Here is a 23,616-nt window from a genome sequence, read left to right as displayed (position 1 = left end):
AAAGTAAATAAGGATTTTGAGAGGAATTATCTGACATTAATTTGAATTGGTTAAAAATATCTACTGTATATATTCTGAGTATAAATTAAAAGAGGCCATATCGTACAAACATCATTCAGATGGTAAAAAATACCAGTTAGTTAAAGACATTTGAATTACAGGCCATATGCATATTGTTTGAATTTGTCTTCACGACCATTTGTATGTCATCATGCCAAAAACGGGGTATTTTGATAAAAACGACGAAACTATACGACACATTCTAATAATAGATCAGTATATATCAAATCTTGAATTAGTGTCAAATTTTGGAAAGACAACACATGGACATATACTGTATATATTATCAATAGTATATTTTATTAAATACTGAATAGGATTGATTCACAAAGCACGTGTTAACACATCATTCTATTTTAAAACAATTTCTTCATAGTTTCCGATGAGCAAGTTGTTCAAGAAGGTAAGTTCGTTAGCTAACTATACTCGTCCCTTTAGTTTTAGATTGTGTCATGCTAAGTAATCATCGCGGCATGTTAGTCAAAGCTGAAACGATGTCAATATCTACCAACAGATCGCTTGGTGACAAATCGATGCCGAAGTGTATCATATCGCTACCGAAGCAGATCATATCGCTGTCGGAGCGGGATCGCTGCCGGAGCGGATGATCTCGCTGCCGGAGCGGGATCGCTACCGGAGCGGATGATCTCGCTGCCAGCGGGATCGCTGCTGGAGCGAGCATTAAATCGCTTGCGGAGCGGGACCGCCGCGGGAGCGATCTCGCTTGCGCGGATCCGCAGCGAGTTCCGGGCGAGTTCGCTCGATTGTCGCTCGTCGCTCGCGGCGCGATTTAGTCCCGAATCACCCTTCGGGTAGTGTATGTAACATGGACACGTGGCTGATTGATCTCACCACTCACGGGTGATTTTAACCTCTTCTTAACGTAGTACAAGACCCACATGTGACAATATGAAAGAGGAGGGAGGCGGGTTTAAGCTCAATACCTCATCCTTCCATAAATTTATCAATTTTTGACCCTAAATGCATGATTTTAAAAGGAACTTCTCAATAATTCAATTTTCTTATAGGGCCTATGTAAAGTGACAAAAGTTAATCAAAACACTCCTTTTTAGCTGTTATTGATTAATATCTATTTTTAACAATTATGCTTTATCTTTTAAAAATGCCTTAATTAAATCATTATTATTTATTATTTTGGAGTTGAGTTCCATTATTTATATATTTTGCAAAACAAGAAAACTTTATTTAATATATAAATAATGAATTCTTGCAAAATCTATCAAGCATTTTCTTTCCTTTTATGATTGTATGTCTGCCAGTATTGTTGTCGACTTTAATGGGCCGTAAATTAGATGAGACCTACAATAATAAAAGGACACATGGTAGTCTTCCTAAACAATCACATCTCTTCCATCTCTAACGCAGAAGGGCCTACTTCATAGAACCCCCCAGGAAAATACCTATCTACTGGAGGGGCATCAGCATTTAGGAAAACAAATTTATGTTGCTTTGGGAAAGGAATAAAGCCAATATAAATACTTCCAATATGAAACGACAGAGAACAGGAAAGAACATCAAAATGAATCATATTCTACCAAAATCTTTGAAACAATATAAAAAACATCGAAGAACAAACACATGTAATGATGATCTGGACACAACATCCAATTATAAAGGTATCCGATAACGTCTCAGAGACGGCGATGTTCCACTGACAAACAGGATATCTTTCAATGCATTCTTGGATTAAAGTTAAAAACATTGATTCATCTCATGATTTTAAGTCGATTTCTGTGAAAGTTCTCATCACGACTAACAATTTTGCTAAATCCAACCATTCTCAAAACTTATTTAGAAAAAAAGGACGTTCGGGTTACATCTGCTGTACTCCACCCACAACACGAACTGGCATGGCATGTCACGTGCTGTATTCCACCCACAACATGAACGGGCATGACATGGCACGTGCTAAAATAAGCGTGTTATTACGTACGTATTGCTTTAAGATACCGTACCTGACCCTGGGGGTTCGTTCGTACCTAACCCTGGGGGTCCGTCCGTACCTGACCCTGGGGGTTCGTCCGTACCTGACCCTGGGGGTTCGTTCGTACCTAACCCTGGGGGTCCGTCCGTACCTGACCCTGGGGGTCCGTCCGTACCTGACCCTGGGGGTCCGTCCGTACCTGACCCTGGGGGTTCGTCCGTACCTGACCCTGGGGGTTCGTCCGTACCTGACCCTGGGGGTTCGTCCGTACCTGACCCTGGGGATTCGTCCGTACCTGACCCTGGGGGTTCGTTCGTACCTGACCCTGCCTGTTTATAGGAAGTTAATCAACCAACAAAATAAAAAACAAAAACAATCATGTGGTAAACATTTAATGTCTATTATATCACAGACTGCTGTTCTGTAAACGACTGACAGTGGTGTATATGTTCACTATCAGGATGTAAAACATTAGTCAATGTATATAAAAAAATAAATGTATATGCCACGGAATGATGTCAATAAAACACATACATACACACACACACACACACACACACACACACTGGGATAGGTCTCCGGCGACATATATGAGATACTATCTTTTGTTCAGAGACTTGATTCTAACACAGAGGAGAAGAAGATGAAACAATGTTGTTCATAGATCACTGATTCAACCAAGGAAGGATTTAGGAAGAGGAAACTATTTATTATTCAGAGATCGGAGTTTAAACTTTATTCTATCCCGAAAGGTATTGGAAGATGACGACATCAGTTTGTTGCTATCCAAATGATCCCACTTCTACAAATGCAAACATTAGTTCTAGGCGAAACATTGATCACAGACAATGAAGTGGTATCACGTCTCAAAGACTTTGAGACATCTGTGTATAAGGGCTGCGACAGACTGGAGTGGTATCACGTCTCAAAGACTTTGAGACATCTGTGTATAAGGGCTGCGACAGACTGGAGTGGTATCACGTCTCAAAGACTTTGAGACATCTGTGTATAAGGGCTGCGACAGACTGGAGTGGTATCACGTCTCAAAGACTTTGAGACATCTGTGTATAAGGACTGCGACAGACTGAAGTGGTATCACGTCTCAAAGACTTTGAGACATCTGTGTATAAGGGCTGCGACAGACTGGAGTGGTATCACGTCTCAAAGACTTTGAGACATCTGTGTATAAGGGCTGCGACAGACTGGAGTGGTATCACGTCTCAAAGACTTTGAGACATCTGTGTATAAGGGCTGCGACAGACTGGAGTGGTATCACGTCTCAAAGACTTTGAGACATCTGTGTATAAGGGCTGCGACAGACTGGAGTGGTATCACGTCTCAAAGACTTTGAGACATCTGTGTATAAGGGCTGCGACAGACTGGAGTGGTATCACGTCTCAAAGACTTTGAGACATATGTGTATAGGGCTGTGACAGACTGGAGTGGTATCACGTCTCATAGAATTTGAGACATGTGTGTATAGGGCTGCGACAGACTGGAGTGGTATCACGTCTCATAGAATTTGAGACATGTGTGTATAGGGCTGCGACAGACTGGAGTGGTATCACGTCTCAAAGACTTTGAGACATCTGTGTATAGGGCTGCGACAGACTGGAGTGGTATCACGTCTCAAAGACTTTGAGACATCTGTGTATATGGCTGCGACAGACTGGAGTGGTATCACGTCTCAAAGACTTTGAGACATCTGTGTATATGGCTGCGACAGACTGGAGTGGTATCACGTCTCAAAGACTTTGAGACATCTGTGTATAGGGCTGCGACAGACTGGACAGTCTTGTTGGTTGGACATCAATGTCTCAGCACATTTCTCACACAAACAGTAGTGGCCGCACGGCTGTATCATAGTATTTTTCCTACTCCACCTGCACACCGAGCATAGGACCTTCTCTTCCTGTAAACAAAGGGAGGTAATAAGTAAGTTCACACTGTAAACAAAGGGAGGTAAGTAAGTACATATTGTAAGTAAAGTCATTACACACTGAAAACAAAGGGAGGTAAGTCAGTAGATACTATAAACAAAGGGAGATAAGTTAGAACACACTGAAACAAAGGGAGGTAAGTCAGTACACACTGAAAACAAAGGGAGGTAAGTCAGTACACACTGTAAACAAAGGGAGGTAAGTCAGAACACATTGTAAACAAAGGGAGATAAGTCAGTAGATACTGTAAACAAAGGAGGGTAAGTCAATACACACTGTAAACAAAAGGAGGTAAGTCAGAACACACTGTAAACAAAGGGGGGTAAGTCAGTAGATACTGTAAACAAAGGGAGATAAGTCAATACAACTATAAATAAAGGGAAATAAGTCAACGCAAACTGTAAATAAAAGGAGTTAAGTCAATACAAACTTTAAATAAAGGGAGATAAGTCAACACAAACTGTAAATAAAGGGAGATACGTCCGTAAACACTTTTAAACAAAGGGAGATAAGTCAATACAAACTGTAAATAAAGGGAAATAAGTCAATACAACTGTAAATAAAAGGAGGAAGTCAATGCAAACTGTAAATAAAAGGAGTTATGTCAATACAAACTGTAAATTAATGGAAATAAATCAATACCAATACAACTGTAAATAAAGGGAGATACGTCAGTAAACACTTAAACAAAGGGAGATAAGTCAATACAAACTGTAAATAAAGGGAAATAAGTCAATACAAACTGTAAATAAAGGGAGATACGTCAGTAAACACTTAAACAAAGGGAGATAAGTCAATGCAAACTGTAAATAAAAGGAGTTAAGTCAATACAAACTGTAAATAAAGGGAGATAAGTCAACACAAACTGTAAATAAAGGGAGATACGTCAGTAAGGTGGCAGTGTACAGTAGATTTGAAAAATTCAGCAAAATGAAGTGCAGGCTTTAATTATGTACACACAGCTTTTTAACCTTAAATAACATCTATATAAAAGTATATATATTTTTAATCTACACAACATTTGCAATAGTTATGCAGAGTTCAATTTTGGACAGGTCTGCTTTTTGTGGTTTTGTGAGCCTGTAAAAACCATGGTAACCAAATTTGTTTTTTTGAAAAAATGCAAAAAATTGGGATTTTCAACCCAAAATTACACCCCCTCTAGGAGAATTTTTTTTCTTGAACACAGTTTAAAACCAAGCATCACTGTCGTGATAGCGGAACTGAGCCTATTTCGACATAGGTATATCATTAAACTTTTGAGCAATTTTACCTCGTACCCCAGCTATCAATTTCTGCTGCTACAGTATCGAGTTTTTCCATCTTAGACGCACATTCGGATACCCTCTAAACCATTAATCTCGAACCCATTTTGGGGAATTTCTTTATGCAAATGTGAAGCCTGCATATAATTCTCTAGATTGAATTCACCAATTTTAGGACATATACATTTTTTAATTTTTTATGCATATAATAAAACAGGGGCTTTCTGCTTAATAAAAATCTCACCCATGGCCATTCGGTCTTACTGTACACTGCTACCTTATACAGCATGTTTTGTATTTTCAAGTTTTCCGAAAACCCAAATTATGTCTAAATAAGGTTGTGACGAACAAAATGACCTATCCGGATACTGTGTATCTCTAATAGTCACCGAGTAATGCCAATTTCCCCATAAGGTATATTTTCACCAATATTCCTCCAATACAAGTAACAAGGGGAGGTAATTTGAAAAAATGAAAGTTTAATAACTATGCTGTTTTCTGAAATAAAATTATTCTGAAAATTTTATATGGTATTTGGAGTTTCTCTCTATGCAGAAAAGTGAAAAATACTGGGTTGCTATGAAATCTGACCCTGTTCTGTGACGTCATAGTTACCATGACGTCATAATAATGGTGACGTCATCATTATATGTGCAAATGACGTCATAAAAACTTAGTGTTATTATTTCTGACAATACAAATCCTATTCTAATTCACCTTAGCACTAAATACACTTATTCTGATAGATAAATCTTAACATGACATTCAAAATGTCATAATTTCCTGCATATTACATCAAAATATTGTGATCCCACCCTTGAAATACAGAATATTACATGTAATCATATAAAACTGTACGTTATTCCCATTTTATTGAAAAAAAAGCCCCTTTTCCCTCTTATCTTAAGATAATGGCAATAATTGACAATACCGGCTTAGCCGAACACTCATTCTAGTACAAAAAAATACATATTATAGCCTTAATTATATGAAAACTGAGAAATCAATGAAAAAAATCCCAAAATTAGCACTTTTGCTGTAAATTTCCATGGATACCGGGTAATTAGCAGAGCAAAATTAATTAGAATTCATATTAAATGGACTGAGAGACACGCGGTTAGCTGTTTTCAGCTTGCTGTTCAAGTGTAAAATGATTAATCAATTAACAGTCAAGCATATCATACCATACCTAGGTAGCAAATTACAGAATGGCAAAATGAGCCAGTTACCTCCCTTTAGTTGTACCAAATGAAAATTATATGTATTTACACAGTTTCAAACTGTTTGATTGTGATTTCTAGGATAAATGAATGAAAATTTAGCAAAATCAATTATAATCAAGGTCATTTTCCAAAAAATGAGAATTTCAGTCACTTATAAGGTGGCAGTGTACAGTAGATTTGAAAAATTCAGCAAAATGAAGTGCAGGCTTTAATTATGTACACACAGCTTTTTAACCTTAAATAACATCTATATAAAAGTATATATATTTTTAATCTACACAACATTTGCAATAGTTATGCAGAGTTCAATTTTGGACAGGTCTGCTTTTTGTGGTTTTGTGAGCCTGTAAAAACCATGGTAACCAAATTTGTTTTTTTTGAAAAAATGCAAAAAATTGGGATTTTCAACCCAAAATTACACCCCCTCTAGGAGAATTTTTTTTCTTGAACACAGTTTAAAACCAAGCATCACTGCCGTGATAGCGGAACTGAGCCTATTTCGACATAGGTATATCATTAAACTTTTGAGCAATCTTACCTCGTACCCCAGCTATCAATTTCTGCTGCTACAGTATCGAGTTTTTTCCATCTTAGACGCACATTCGGATACCCTCTAAACCATTAATCTCGAACCCATTTTGGGGAATTTCTTTATGCAAATGTGAAGCCTGCATATAATTCTCTAGATTGAATTCACCAATTTTAGGACATATACATTTTTTAATTTTTTATGCATATAATAAAACAGGGGCTTTCTGCTTAATAAAAATCTCACCCATGGCCATTCGGTCTTACTGTACACTGCTACCTAAACACTTAAACAAAGGGAGATAAGTCAATACAAACTGTAAATAAAGGGAAATAAGTCAATACAACTGTAAATAAAAGGAGTTAAGTCAATGCAAACTGTAAATAAAAGGAGTTAAGTCAATACAAACTGTAAATAAAGGGAGATAAGTCAATACAAACTGTAAATAAAGGGAGATAAGTCAATACAAACTGTAAATAAAGGGAGAAAAGTCAATACAAACTGTAAATAAAGGGAAATAAGTCAATACAAACTGTAAATAAAAGGAGTTAAGTCAATACAAACTGTAAATAAAGGGAGATAAGTCAATACAAACTGTAAATAAAAGGAGTTAAGTCAATACAAACTGTAAATAAAGGGAGATAAGTCAATACAAACTGTAAATAAAAGGAGATAAGTCAACACAAACTGTAAATAAAAGGAGATAAGTCAACACAAACTGTAAATAAAGGGAGATAAGTCAACACAAACTGTAAATAAAGGGAGATAAGTCAATACAAACTGTAAATAAAAGGAGTTAAGTCAATATAAACTGTAAATAAAGGGAGATAAGTCAATACAAACTGTAAATAAAAGGAGATAAGTCAATACAAACTGTAAATAAAGGGAGATAAGTCAACACAAACTGTAAATAAAGGGAGATAAGTCAATACAAACTGTAAATAAAGGGAAATAAGTCAATACAACTGTAAATAAAAGGAGATAAGTCAATACAAACTGTAAATAAAGGGAGATAAGTCAACACAAACTGTAAATAAAGGGAGATAAGTCAACACAAACTGTAAATAAAAGGAGATAAGTCAACACAAACTGTAAATAAAGGGAAATAAGTCAATACAACTGTAAATAAAAGGAGATAAGTCAATACAAACTGTAAATAAAAGGAGTTAAGTCAACACAAACTGTAAATAAAGGGAGATAAGTCAACACAAACTGTAAATAAAGGGAAATAAGTCAATACAACTGTAAATAAAGGGAAATAAGTCAATACAACTGTAAATAAAAGGAGATAAGTCAATACAAACTGTAAATAAAAGGAGTTAAGTCAACACAAACTGTAAATAAAGGGAGATAAGTCAATACAAACTGTAAATAAAGGGAAATAAGTCAATACAAACTGTAAATAAAAGGAGTTAAGTCAATACAAACTGTAAATAAAGGGAGATAAGTCAATACAAACTGTAAATAAAGGGAAATAAGTCAATACAAACTGTAAATAAAAGGAGTTAAGTCAATACAAACTGTAAATAAAAGGAGATAAGTCAATACAAACTGTAAATAAAGGGAGATAAGTCAACACAAACTGTAAATAAAGGGAGATAAGTCAATACAAACTGTAAATAAAAGGAGATAAGTCAATACAAACTGTAAATAAAAGGAGTTAAGTCAATACAAACTGTAAATAAAGGGAGATAAGTCAATACAAACTGTAAATAAAGGGAAATAAGTCAATACAAACTGTAAATAAAGGGAGATAAGTCAACACAAACTGTAAATAAAAGGAGATAAGTCAATACAAACTGTAAATAAAGGGAGATAAGTCAACACAAACTGTAAATAAAAGGAGATAAGTCAACACAAACTGTAAATAAAGGGAGATAAGTCAACACAAACTGTAAATAAAAGGAGATAAGTCAACACAAACTGTAAATAAAGGGAGATAAGTCAATACAAACTGTAAATAAAAGGAGATAAGTCAATACAAACTGTAAATAAAAGGAGTTAAGTCAATACAAACTGTAAATAAAGGGAGATAAGTCAATACAAACTGTAAATAAAGGGAGATAAGTCAATACAAACTGTAAATAAAGGGAGATAAGTCAACACAAACTGTAAATAAAGGGAGATAAGTCAATACAAACTGTAAATAAAGGGAGATAAGTCAACACAAACTGTAAATAAAAGGAGATAAGTCAACACAAACTGTAAATAAAGGGAGATAAGTCAACACAAACTGTAAATAAAAGGGATAAGTCAACACAAACTGAAAATAAAGGGAGATAAGTCAATACAAACTGTAAATAAAAGGAGGAAGTCAATACAAACTGTAAATAAAGGGAGATAAGTCAATACAAACTGTAAATAAAGGGAGATAAGTCAATACAAACTGTAAATAAAAGGAGGAAGTCAATACAAACTGTAAATAAAGGGAAATAAGTCAATACAAACTGTAAATAAAGGGAGATAAGTCAATACAAACTGTAAATAAAGGGAGATAAGTCAATACAAACTGTAAATAAAGGGAGATAAGTCAATACAAACTGTAAATAAAAGGAGATAAGTCAATACAAACTGTAAATAAAGGGAGATAAGTCAACACAAACTGTAAATAAAGGGAGATAAGTCAATACAAACTGTAAATAAAGGGAGATAAGTCAATACAAACTGTAAATAAAGGGAGATAAGTCAATACAAACTGTAAATAAAGGGAGATAAGTCAACACAAACTGTAAATAAAGGGAGATAAGTCAACACAAACTGTAAATAAAGGGAGGTAAAACACTACGTACTTAACTCTTCCTGTAAATAAACTTTGAAAACTTTCAGGAATCGTTGACCGTGTCACCATGTAGTAATTGCATGGCATTAATATCCTTACCTGTAACTCTGTAAGGACCGTGTCACAAAGTTCCTGTAGTAACTGCCATTTCCCCCTAGATTCCTCCTCTTCAGTACTTTGGTATTGTTCTGCACATAACTTAGACAGACTTTTGGTCCTGAAAAATAATCATGAAATAAAAATTTTGTTTTGTTTTAACCAATATTTGATCAATTGTTGAATATATATAGTCACATCTTGTTATGTGTATACCAAGGGAACCAATGGATAAAACTGCGAGTTGTCCAACTATCTAATAAGTTAAGGGTACATGTTGAATATGTAGTGAAAAAAGTATTGAGATAAAAAAGTATCTTAAAATTGAATTTAATAGGGTCTTTGAGTTATTAAAGTTCAGGAAATCAACTGTATATGTACACTAATTCAACAGTATATAGTGATACATTTTACTTACATTTGTACCTTCAATATTAAAACATTATTACTGATGAGTAAGAGGACAACCCAGAGGGCAAACCAAATAAGTTAGGTCATTAAAACCACATGGTCTTTATAAATAGGTCACATCGTGTTACCTTAACTAGAAATCTGATGTCTGTCAGATAGGGCCCCGCCAAATTTAATTGTCTCTTTATGAAAAATTCTTTGGAAAAATTCAAACCTCTATTGCACCAATTAATTGTCTGTAAGCCGCAGTAAATGACTTGTAACCCAAAACACATTACAAGAGCTGTTGGAGAACAGCAAAGCTATTCAGAAGAAGTTGATGTTCAAGTATTTACTATTTAAAAATATCAAGCAGTGCCCTCAGTCTATATTATTTTGCCCCCAACAGAAGTTGAAATGTCTTCTTTTGCAGTATAAATTTTTTATGGTAAACAGACAATGTTATGAGTTTATGTGAAAAAACTAAAACATGGAAATATGACAAATTAACAGACTCAAAAAACCCCTAAAGGGCCCCAAATTACATTTACGATGACTTAAGCTTAAACAATAGACAAAATAGAAACTTGCTCAAAAACTTTAACATGGAAATATGACAAATTAACAGACTAAAAAAAACCCTAAAGGGCCCCAAATTGGTAGTATTATCACGTTCAGCATCTATAAACATTAGGAAAATAAAATAATAAACATTTATGACGACTTAAGCTTAAACAGTTGACGAAACAGAAACTTGCTCAAAAACTTTAACGTGAAATGGGACGCCAACGCTGACGCCGATGCCGATGCCGACGCCGGGGTGACAACATTAGCTCCCCTTATTCTTCGAATAGGCGAGCTAAAATAGAATTAAATTGGTTGATAAGGTAATCTCCGTAAACCAATTGTGGACAGACAGACATGGTGATTACTATAGGGTTCGTGTTTGATGTGTGCAGCACACATAAGCAGGCTTATACATGAGTGAATGTAAGATAAAGGCTGGATTGATCCTACCTACCTGTTATAGTTCTGAGTTATATTGTGTGAGTTCGTCGACCAAACATCCCACTTTCCTACCTGTTGTGATTATGAGTTATATTGTGTGAGTTCGTCTACCAAACATCTTACTTTCCTATCTGTTGTGATTATGAGTTATATTGTGTGAGTTCGTCTACCAAACATCTTACTTTCCTATCTGTTGTGATTATGAGTTATATTGTGTGAGTTCGTCTACCAAACATCTTACTTTCCTATCTGTTGTGATTATGAGTTATATTGTGTGAGTTCATCGATCAAACATTCGACTTTCCTACCTGTTGTGATTATGAGTTATATTGTGTGAGTTCATCGATCAAACATTCGACTTTCCTACCTGTTGTGATTATGAGTTATATTGTGTGAGTTCATCGATCAAACATTCGACTTTCCTACCTGTTGTGATTATAAGTTATATTGTGTGAGTTCATCGATCAAACATTCGACTTTTCTACCTGTTGCGGTTATAAGTTATATTGTGTGAGTTCATCGATCAAACATTCGACTTTTCTACCTGTTGTGATTATGAGTTATATTGTGTGAGTTCATCGATCAACATTCGACTTTCCTATCTGTTGCGGTTCTGAGTTATATTGTGTGAGTTCGTCGATCAACATTCGACTTTCCTAACTGTTGCGGTTCTGAGTTATATTGTGTGAGTTTGTCAACCAAACATCCAACTTTCCTATCTATTGTGGGTCTGAGTTATACAATGTGTGAGTTTGTCGACAAAACATCCGACTTTCGTTCCTGTTGCGGTTCTGTGCTATATGATATGCCAGTTCGTCGACCAAACATCCGACTTTCCAACCTTTTGCGGTTCTGTGTTATATAATGTGTGAGTTCGTCAACCAAACATTCGACTTTCCTTACCGATTGCGGTTCTGAGCTATATAATGTGTGAGTTCGTCCACCAAACATCCAACTTTCATACCTGTTGCGGTTTTGAGCTATATAATGTGTGAGTTCGTCGACCAAACATCCAACTGTCCTTCCTGTTGCGGTTCTGAGCTATATAATGTGCGAGTTCGTCGACCAAACTTCCAACTTTCATACCTGTTGCGGTTCTGAGCTATATAATGTGCGAGGTAATCGACCAAACATCCATTTTCCTTCCTGTTGTGGTTCTGAGCTATATAACGTGTGAGTTCGTCGACCCAACAACCGTCGTTCCTACCTTGTACAGTTCTGAGTTATATAATGTGTGACGTCGTCGACCAAAAATCCAACTTTCCTACCTGTTGCGGTTCTGAGCTATATAATGTGTGAGTTCGCCGACCAAACATCCTGCTTCCCAATCTGTTGTGGTTCTAAGTTATACAATGTGTGACTTCGTCGACCAAACATCTGACTTTCCTACCTATTGCGGTTCTGAGCTATACAATGTGTGCGTTTGTCGACCAAACACTCAACTTTCATACCTATTGCGGTTCTGAGCAATATAATGTGCGAGGTCGTCGACCAAACGCCCGACTTTCCTTCCTGTTGCGGTTCTGAGCTATATAATGTGCGAGTTCGTCAACCAAACATACAACTTTCATACCTGTTTCGGTTCTGAGCTATATAATGTGCGATTTCATCGACCAAACGCCCAACTTTCATACCTGTTGCGGTTCTGAGCTATATAACGTGCGAGTTCATCGATCAAACATCCAACTTTCCTACCTATTGCGATTCTGAGCTATATAACGTGTGAGTTCGTCGACCAAACATCCATCTGTCTTTCCTGTTGCTGTTCTGAGCTATATAATGTGCGAGTTCGTCGACCAAACTTCCAACTTTCATACCTGTCGCGGTTCTGAGCTATATAATGTGCGAGTTCTTCGACCAAACATCCAACTTTTCTTCCTGTTGCGGTTCTGAGCTATATAATATGTGAGTTCGTAGATCAAACATCTGACTTCCCTAACTGTTGCGGTTCTGAGTTATATAATGTGTGAATTCGTTGACCAAACATCCAACTTTCCTACCTGTTGCGGTTCTGAGCTATATAATGTGTGAGTTCGTCGACCAAACATCCGACTTTCCTACCTGTTGCAGTTCTGAGCTATATGTGTGACTTCGTCGACCAAACATCTGACTTTCCTACCTGTTGTGGTTTTGTATTATATAATGTGTGAGTACGTCGACCAAACGCCCGACTTTCCTACCTGTTGCGGTTCTGAGCTATATAATGTGCGAGTTCGTCGACTAAACGCCCGATTTTCTACCTGGTACGGTTCTGAGCTATATAATGTGTGAGTTCGTCGACCAAACATCAGACTTTCTTTCTGTTGCGGTTCTGTGTTATATATTGAGTGAGTTCGTTGACCAAACATCCGACTTTCCTACCTGTTGCGGTTCTGAGCTATTTCTGTTGCGGTTCTGAGCTATATAATGTGTGAGTTCGTCGACCAAACATCCGACTTTCCTACCTGTTGCGGTTCTGAGCTATATAATGTGTGAGTTCGTCGACCAAACATCCGACTTTCCTACCTGTTGCGGTTCTGAGCTATATAATGTGTGAGTTCGTCGACCAAACATCCGACTTTCCTACCTGTTGCGGTTCTGAGCTATATAATGTGTGAGTTCGTCGACCAAACATCCAACTTTCCTACCTGTTGCGGTTCTGAGCTATATAATGTGTTGAGTTCGTCGACCAAACATCTGACTTTCTTTACTGTTGCGGTTCTGTGTTATATAATGTGTGAGTTCGTCGACCAAACATCCAACTTTCCTACCTGTTGCAGTTCTGAGCTATATAATGTGCGTGTTCGTCGACCAAACATCCAACTTTCCTACCTGTCGCGGCTCTGTGTTATATTATGTGTGAGTTTGTCAACCAAACATCCGACTTTCCTACCTGTTGCGGTTCTGAGCTATATAATGTGTGAATTCGTCCACCAAACATCCAACTTCCTTACCTGTTGCGGTTCTGAGCTATATAACGTGTGAGTTCGTTGACCAAACATCCCACTTTCCTACCTGTTGCGGTTCTGAGCTATATAATGTGTGAGTTCGTCCACCAAACATCCGACTTTCTTTTCTGTTGCTGCTTCAGCTTCCTCCAACTGTAAGCAATGATGAACCATGATTCCACATTATTTTGTTCTTAAACAATTCTATTTAAAGGGTGAGGTATTTTCATATAGCAGGACATTTACAGGGGTGATATTTCCATCAGTTCAGAGGATATTGCTCTATTTGAGTATCGTAATATAGATATTTTTGATTGGTAGAAAAGTTGGTATGAGATTTGTTGTACATGTTTTACCTGTATTTGTGTCCTGGAAAGCATCTTCTCTTTGAAACTGACTGTTGCCTCCAGGTTCATAATTAGTTTATCTTTCTTTGCAAGTAAGTCTTCAAATTTAACCTGAAAGAAATAGCATAGGCGTTTTCTGAATTACTGTATGATTATATTAAAGATGCTCCACCGCCGACATAGCATAAATGATATTCATTATTTGAATAATAATTGGTGTACTATCGTATATATACATGTCTAATTAACACAAAAAAATAATATGAAATAATTTATTTTGCCTTTGGTGCATGTGCAATCAGTACTTCATTCCATATAGATATAGTGCCACCGAATTTTTTCGGGATGCAATTAATATTTTTTCATATTTTTAACTTGAAGTAAAATGAGAAGCTCGTACTTTTCAATGTTGGTAATGGTGTAAAGTAAGTAACTTTTGTAACTGAAGAAAAATACTAAATCGGCTTCTCCTGTTTTTGATAGTGAAAAAAAACCATTTGACGGCGGTGGAGCATCTTTAAATGATCATATTTATATGCATAGACATTTAAATGTTCAATCTGGACCTCTGGTTAAAGTGTCTGACATTCTACCACTAGACCTCCACCTCCACCTCTGGGTCATGGTGGCTGAGTGGTTAAGGTGTCTGACATTCTACCACTAGACCTCCACCTCTGGTTTGTGGTGACTGAGTGGTTAAGGTGTCTGACATTCTACCACTAGACCTCCACCTCTGGTTTGTGGTGACTGAGTGGTTAAGGTGTCTGACATTCTACCACTAGACCTCCACCTCTGGTTTGTGGTGACTGAGTGGTTAAGGTGTCTGACATTCTACCACTAGTCCTCCACCCATGTACAATTTCTACGGGAAAATCTGCAGATCAACAACAACACAAAGTGTATATTGATGCATTGTGTTTAGAAACTACAGATTATCTAGAAAGCCGAGACAAAGGATGACAATTTTATGACTTGTGTCCTATCCAGCCTCGAACTCATGATCTAGTCGGCACCCAATGGCCTAACTTTTAGCTTGATCACCTCACTACACTACATCCATAACATTTATATTTGAGATACCTGGAGTTTGATAACTTCTACAACATTTGTGGTTACTGTAATAGAGGCAGTGGTGATAAAGCATACATTAATAGATACCTGTGACGTTTTCTTCCATTGTTCTATCTCAGATTTATAGCTCTCGCGGATTCGAGTTTCCTCATCAATTACAGAGATTTCTCTCAGTGTCAGCTGCTCTTCAGTTTCCTTCAGTTTTGTCATCACTTTCAGGACTTTTTGTCGTTCATTTGTTAACGATTCCTGAAAGTTTTCAATGGTTTATATACTGATTATTATACACATTAAGTTTCCTGTATATTGCTCAATTTCACTTTCCAAATATTTTACTGACAAAACATGTTAATTTGTTACCTGACTCTCTATATAAATGTAAATGGAGTAATTTCACCTATTGACCGGTCAATAGTTTGACTTTTCAGTCAACAGTCAAAACTATTTCTGGAGGTGTTGGGACCAACCCGATGAACTGTTTCCCGAGGCCATAGGCCTCCTGTTACAGGTGGTACAAACAAACAGAACTAACGTATGAAGGTAAGGGGAGGTAACTCCTTAATGAAGAAACATATCATGTATTAATCCTGATTTTATTTATTCTTATTTACAGTGTACGTAGTAACTCTTTAAATCAACCTTTATGTTAATTTTATATCATTAATGTGCTTCCCATGATTCTAAATATATTAATAGTACATTGTCTATTTGGTGATATTTACCACAACAGATAAAACTGCTATAAAGATCATATACATTCGGTCTGATAACTCTTTTTGTCTTGATTCCTGAATTAATTATCAAGTAATAATTAATGTCATCAAATGTAGCAGATATTTTTGTAACAGAAATTCGAATTTTGTGTTAAGGCAGAAAATTCGATGTAAACAAATTTAAAATTTGAGATCACAAAAAGTTTCAAAATAAGAGTTGAATTTGGATTTAATCATCAACTAAATATTTCCTATATTAAAATGGTGTGATCACAATGGTTGTTAAAATCACAAAATATTACAGTGACAATTACTAGTCTCAGACTAGAGTAGTGGTAATTAAAGTATACAATGTACATTAATTTTTAAAGGAAATCAAGAATATAGAAACTAATCAGACTGTTATATAGTAGGCTATTTAGTTTTTAGCCTAGGCTAGTTTGTTTGTTTTAGCCTAGGCTAGTTTGTTTGTTTAAAGATGCTCCACCGCCAACAGAGCATAAACGATACGTATCATTTAAACAATAGTTGGTGTTTAATCGTGTTTATATATGTATATATGTCAAATTTTTTAGATGTTCGCGACTATGAAAAATGTCTTTTTTTTTGTCTATGACTTCATAACCCCAAGAGATATTGAGAATAATGCTTATAATTTAATTCAGATAACTCGTGTACTAATTTGGCATAAATTTCCATGATTTTACTTACTTTTACAATAAAACAAATTGAGATATTGAGAGTAATGCTTAACTTCCGTGATTTTACTTACTTTTACAATAAAACAAATTGAGATATTGAGAATAATGCTGAAGTAATTTCTGTTCCACATCAAGGTAAAATGTAGCCATAACATGTCTGTTGTACATATATGTACAGTAATAGGTGAATTACAAAGTAATTCTGTTGGCTTCCACAGGTTTATTATAACGCTGTTTTACTGTATATAAAAATAAAATATTTTACTGTTATATCACTTTACCTCCAGTTGTTGAATCTTTTCCTGTAACTTTGACTCCCTTGCGATAAACACTTGGTTGTGTAAGCTGGGGTGAGATCCTTGGTTGTGTGCGCTGAGGTGAGATCCTTGGTTGTGTGCGCTGAGGTGAGATCCTTGGTTGTGTAAGCTGGGGTGAGATCCTTGGTTGTGTAAGCTGGGGTGAGATCCTTCTGTTGGAAGCTCGGTGCCTTGTGATTCTCTTCTGTGACTCTGATAACACAGAAACTGTACAATATATTGTATAATTTACTGTACAATATATTGTATAATTTACTGTACAATATATTGTATAATTTATAAAACATGGTTGTTGTATTAGCTTGTAATGTGTTTTCAAGATGGCTGCTGTGGCCGCCATCCTGGATTTCATAATGACCTGAAAAATAGCACCACTTTGTTGGGACCATGTCAGGATCATTTCATGCAAGTTTCAGCCAAATTGCAGCTGTAGAACTTGAGAAGAAGTTCAAATGTGTTTTGAAGATGGTGGCTGTGGCAGCCATCTTGGATTTTGGATCGACTCGAAAAATATCAACACTTTGTCGGGACCAAAAATTGTCAGGATCATTTCCAGCAAGTTTCAGTCAAATCGCATTGGTAGAACTGGAGAAGAAGTTCAAAATGTGTTTTAAAGATGGCCACTGCGACAGCCATCTTGAATTTTGGATTGACCCAAAAAAATTACACTTTGTTGGGACCATGTCAGGATCCTTTTATGTAAGTTTCAGCAAAATTGCACCGGTAGAACTTGAGAAGAAGTTCAAAATGTGAAAAGTTAACGCACTGTGACAGCGGACGAAACATGACGACTATAGGTCATCCTGACCCTCCGGGTCAGATGACCTAAAAACAAATCAAATTGACATATCCAAGATGCCTGCCTGTCAGCAATCTTGCAATTGACTTGTGTAATTGAGGGAGATCCCTTGAATCAGTGCATTCTCAGAAATACTGTGCTAACAAACTTGTTCAAGATGGCTGCCTGTCTACCATCTAGTGGTCCAATTCGGTTACCAAATGCATTGTGCCCAACTAAAGTCTTTGGGCAACAACATATACATGAAGTGTGAGAAAGAACCCTTCAGTACCTTCTGATAAATTGTGGTAACAAAAATTGTTTAGGGACGGACGAATCTTGAACAGCAATAAATAGGCGGAGAGGGTATTTGTATAAAATGGCCGAGATAAACATCTATTACCTTACCTTGGTGACCAATTCCTGAATCAAATACATTAAAGGTGAGTTGACCATTTCTTGTTTGCTCAGATACAGTAAGGCAGAACACAGCATCACTTCACAGCATTTACAGTCACCCTGTAATTATAAACAGAACACAGCATTTACAGTCACCCTGTAATTATAAACAGAACACAGCATTTACAGTCACCCTGTAATTATAAACAGAACACAGAATTTACAGTCACCCTGTAATTATAAACAGAACACATTTACAGTCACCCTGTAATTATAAACAGAACACAGAATTTACAGTCACCCTGTAATTATAAACAGAACACAGAATTTACAGTCACCCTGTAATTATAAACAGAACACAGCATTTACAGTCACCCTGTAATTATAAACAGAACACAGCATTTACAGTCACCCTGTAATTATAAACAGAACACAGCATTTACAGTCACCCTGTAATTATAAACAGAACACATTTACAGTCACCCTGTAATTATAAACAGAACACAGCATTTACAGTCACCCTGTAATTATAAACAGAACACAGAATTTACAGTCACCCTGTAATTATAAACAGAACACAGCATTTACAGTCACTCTGTAATTATAAACAGAACACAGAATTTACAGTCACCCTGTAATTATAAACAGAACACAGAATTTACAGTCACCCTGTAATTATAAACAGAACACAGAATTTACAGTCACCCTGTAATTATAAACAGAACACAGCATTTACAGTCACCCTGTAATTATAAACAGAACACAGAATTTACAGTCACCCTGTAATTATAAACAGAACACAGAATTTACAGTCACCCTGTAATTATAAACAGAACACAGCATTTACAGTCACCCTGTAATTATAAACAGAACACATTTTACAGTCACCCTGTAATTATAAACAGAACACAGCATTTACAGTCACCCTGTAATTATAAACAGAACACAGCATTTACAGTCACCCTGTAATTATAAACAGAACACAGCATTTACAGTCACCCTGTAATTATAAACAGAACACAGCATTTACAGTCACCCTGTAATTATAAACAGAACACAGCATTTACAGTCACCCTGTAATTATAAACAGAACACAGCATTTACAGTCACCCTGTAATTATAAACAGAACACAGCATTTACAGTCACCCTGTAATTATAAACAGAATACAGCATTTACAGTCATCCTGTAATTATAAACAGAACACAGCATTCACTGTCACCCTGTAATTATAAACAGAACACATTTACAGTCACCCTGTAATTATAAACAGAACACAGCATTTACAGTCACCCTGTAATTATAAACAGAACACAGCATTTACAGTCACCCTGTAATTATAAACAGAACACAGCATTTACAGTCACCCTGTAATTATAAACAGAACACAGAATTTACAGTCACCCTGTAATTATAAACAGAACACAGCATTTACAGTCACCCTGTAATTATAAACAGAACACAGCATTTACAGTCACCCTGTAATTATAAACAGAACACAGCATTTACAGTCACCCTGTAATTATAAACAGAACACAGCATTTACAGTCACCCTGTAATTATAAACAGAACACAGCATTTACAGTCACCCTGTAATTATAAACAGAACACAGCATTTACAGTCACCCTGTAATTATAAACAGAACACAGTCACCCTGTAATTATAAACAGAACACAGTCACCCTGTAATTATAAACAGAACACAGCATTTACAGTCACCCTGTAATTATAAACAGAACACAGAATTTACAGTCACCCTGTTATTATAAACAGAACACAATCACCCTGTAATTATAAACAGAACACAGTCACCCTGTAATTATAAACAGAACACAGCATTTACAGTCACCCTGTAATTATAAACAGAACACAGCATTTACAGTCACCCTGTAATTATAAACAGAACACAGTCACCCTGTAATTATAAACAGAACACAGAATTTACAGTCACCCTGTAATTATAAACAGAACACAGCATTTACAGTCACCCTGTAATTATAAACAGAACACAGCATTTACAGTCACCCTGTAATTATAAACAGAACACAGCATTTACAGTCACCCTGTAATTATAAACAGAACACAGCATTTACAGTCACCCTGTAATTATAAACAGAACACAGCATTTACAGTCACCCTGTAATTATAAACAGAACACAGCATTTACAGTCATCCTGTAATTATAAACAGAACACAGTCACCCTGTAATTATAAACAGAACACAGCATTTACAGTCACCCTGTAATTATAAACAGAACACAGCATTTACAGTCACCCTGTAATTATAAACAGAACACAGTTTTACAGTCACCCTGTAATTATAAACAGAACACAGCATTTACAGTCACCCTGTAATTATAAACAGAACACATTTACAGTCACCCTGTAATTATAAACAGAACACAGCATTTACAGTCACCCTGTAATTATAAACAGAACACAGCATTTACAGTCACCCTGTAATTATAAACAGAACACAGAATTTACAGTCACCCTGTAATTATAAACAGAACACATTTACAGTCACCCTGTGATTATAAACAGAACACAGTCACCCTGTAATTATAAACAGAACACATTTACAGTCACCCTGTAATTATAAACAGAACACAGCATTTACAGTCACCCTGTAATTATAAACAGAACACATTTACAGTCACCCTGTAATTATAAACAGAACACAGAATTTACAGTCACCCTGTATTTAAAAACAGAACACATTTACAGTCACCCTGTAATTATACACAGAACACAGAATTTACAGTCACCCTGTAATTATAAACAGAACACAGCATTTACAGTCACCCTGTAATTATAAACAGAACACAGCATTTACAGTCACCCTGTAATTATAAACAGAACACATTTACAGTCACCCTGTAATTATAAACAGAACACATTTACAGTCACCCTGTAATTATAAACAGAACACATTTACAGTCACCCTGTAAATATACACAGAACACAGAATTTACAGTCACCCTGTAATTATAAACAGAACACATTTACAGTCACCCTGTAATTATAAACAGAACACAGAATTTACAGTCACCCTGTAATTATAAACAGAACACAGCATTTACAGTCACCCTGTAATTATAAACAGAACACAGCATTTACAGTCGCCCTGTAATTATAAACAGAACACAGCATTTACAGTCACCCTGTAATTATAAACAGAACACAGCATTTACAGTCACCCTGTAATTATAAACAGAACACAGCATTTACAGTCACCCTGTAATTATAAACAGAACACATTTACAGTCACCCTGTAATTATAAACAGAACACAGCATTTACAGTCACCCTGTAATTATAAACAGAACACAGCATTTACAGTCACCCTGTAATTATAAACAGAACACAGAATTTACAGTCACCCTGTAATTATAAACAGAACACAGTATTTACAGTCACCCTGTAATTATAAACAGAACACAGAATTTACAGTCACCCTGTAATCATAAACAGAACACATTTACAGTCACCCTGTAATTATAAACAGAACACATTTACAGTCACCCTGTAATTATAAACAGAACACAGCATTTACAGTCACCCTGTAATTATAAACAGAACACAGCATTTACAGTCACCCTGTAATTATAAACAGAACACAGCATTTACAGTCACCCTGTAATTATAAACAGAACACAGAATTTACAGTCACCCTGTAATTATAAACAGAACACAGAATTTACAGTCACCCTGTAATTATAAACAGAACACAGAATTTACAGTCACCCTGTAATTATAAACAGAACACAGAATTTACAGTCACCCTGTAATTATAAACAGAACACAGAATTTACAGTCACCCTGTAATTATAAACAGAACACAGAATTTACAGTCACCCTGTAATTATAAACAGAACACATTTACAGTCACCCTGTAATTATAAACAGAACACAGAATTTACAGTCACCCTGTAATTATAAACAGAACACAGCATTTACAGTCACCCTGTAATTATAAACAGAACACAGAATTTACAGTCACCCTGTAATTATAAACAGAACACATTTACAGTCACCCTGTAATTATAAACAGAACACAGCATTTACAGTCACCCTGTAATTATAAACAGAACACATTTACAGTCACCCTGTAATTATAAACAGAACACAGAATTTACAGTCACCCTGTAATTATAAACAGAACACATTTACAGTCACCCTGTAATTATAAACAGAACACAGAATTTACAGTCACCCTGTAATTATAAACAGAACACAGCATTTACAGTCACCCTGTAATTATAAACAGAACACAGCATTTACAGTCGCCCTGTAATTATAAACAGAACACAGCATTTACAGTCACCCTGTAATTATAAACAGAACACAGCATTTACAGTCACCCTGTAATTATAAACAGAACACAGAATTTACAGTCACCCTGTAATTATAAACAGAACACAGAATTTACAGTCACCCTGTAATTATAAACAGAACACAGAATTTACAGTCACCCTGTAATTATAAACAGAACACAGCATTTACAGTCACCCTGTAATTATAAACAGAACACAGCATTTACAGTCACCCTGTAATTATAAACAGAACACAGAATTTACAGTCACCCTGTAATTATAAACATAACACAGTATTTACAGTCACCCTGTAATTATAAACATAACACAGTTATTACAGTCACCCTGTAATTATAAACAGAACACAGTCACCCTGTAATTATAAACAGAACACAGTCACCCTGTAATTATAAACAGAACACAGCATTTACAGTCACCCTGTAATTATAAACAGAACACAGAATTTACAGTCACCCTGTAATTATAAACAGAACATAGGATTTACAGTCACCCTGTAAATATAAACAGAACACAGAATTTACAGTCACCCTGTAATTATAAACAGAACACAGTCACCCTGTAATTATAAACAGAACACAGAATTTACAGTCACCCTGTAATTATAAACAGAACACAGTCACCCTGTAATTATAAACTTAACCAAATCAAACATACAGGTTACTCTGATCAGAAACTACTCCTACCAATCAGACAGCTATAAATCTAAAACACCCAGATGATTATTTTAGTCTCCCATACACAAAGAGAGACAACAACAATTCAGCCAACCAGTTTTCTCTTAACATAGATTCAG

General features: G+C 35.9%; 2 protein-coding genes across 2 annotated transcripts in view; both read right to left on the bottom strand.

Moving 5' to 3' along the window:
• Positions 1-614: 614 nt before the first annotated feature.
• On the bottom strand, positions 615-2,593 carry LOC138310197 (putative per-hexamer repeat protein 5). Its single transcript, XM_069251314.1, has 3 exons — positions 2,570-2,593; positions 2,032-2,334; positions 615-866 (listed from the first exon to the last, which is right to left on the bottom strand). Exons 1-3 carry the CDS (start codon positions 2,591-2,593, stop codon positions 615-617), a joined length of 579 nt encoding a protein of 192 aa, XP_069107415.1.
• The window catches only part of LOC138310196 (putative leucine-rich repeat-containing protein DDB_G0290503), a 39,135-nt gene continuing 17,899 nt past the window's right edge, over positions 2,381-23,616 (bottom strand). Inside the window, exons 9-15 of the mRNA XM_069251313.1 lie at positions 18,498-18,608; positions 17,276-17,503; positions 15,668-15,829; positions 14,519-14,620; positions 14,230-14,315; positions 9,841-9,958; positions 2,381-3,917 (exon numbers count right to left, since the gene is read on the bottom strand). Of these exons, the coding sequence (XP_069107414.1) occupies positions 3,744-3,917; positions 9,841-9,958; positions 14,230-14,315; positions 14,519-14,620; positions 15,668-15,829; positions 17,276-17,503; positions 18,498-18,608 (981 nt within the window). The 3' untranslated portion in view covers positions 2,381-3,743. The remainder of the gene's footprint in view (positions 3,918-9,840; positions 9,959-14,229; positions 14,316-14,518; positions 14,621-15,667; positions 15,830-17,275; positions 17,504-18,497; positions 18,609-23,616) is intronic.

The sequence above is a fragment of the Argopecten irradians genome, chromosome 16 (assembly GCF_041381155.1).
Source record: "Argopecten irradians isolate NY chromosome 16, Ai_NY, whole genome shotgun sequence".
Classification (NCBI taxonomy): Eukaryota; Metazoa; Mollusca; class Bivalvia; order Pectinida; family Pectinidae; genus Argopecten; species Argopecten irradians.
Note: the sequence above shows the minus strand (reverse complement) of the source record. Positions and strands in the feature narration are given on the sequence as shown.

Excerpts from the sequence above, each read along its gene's own strand:
- LOC138310197 (XM_069251314.1), bottom strand. The coding sequence starts at position 2,593 with ATGTCGCCGGAGACCTATCCCAGT. Across the intron at positions 2,335-2,569 it reads CGCCGGAGACCTATCCCAGT|GCAGGGTCAGGTACGAACGA; the intron begins GTGTGTGTGTGT and ends TCCTATAAACAG. Across the intron at positions 867-2,031 it reads AACCCCCAGGGTCAGGTACG|GGTGATTCGGGACTAAATCG; the intron begins GTATCTTAAAGC and ends CACTACCCGAAG.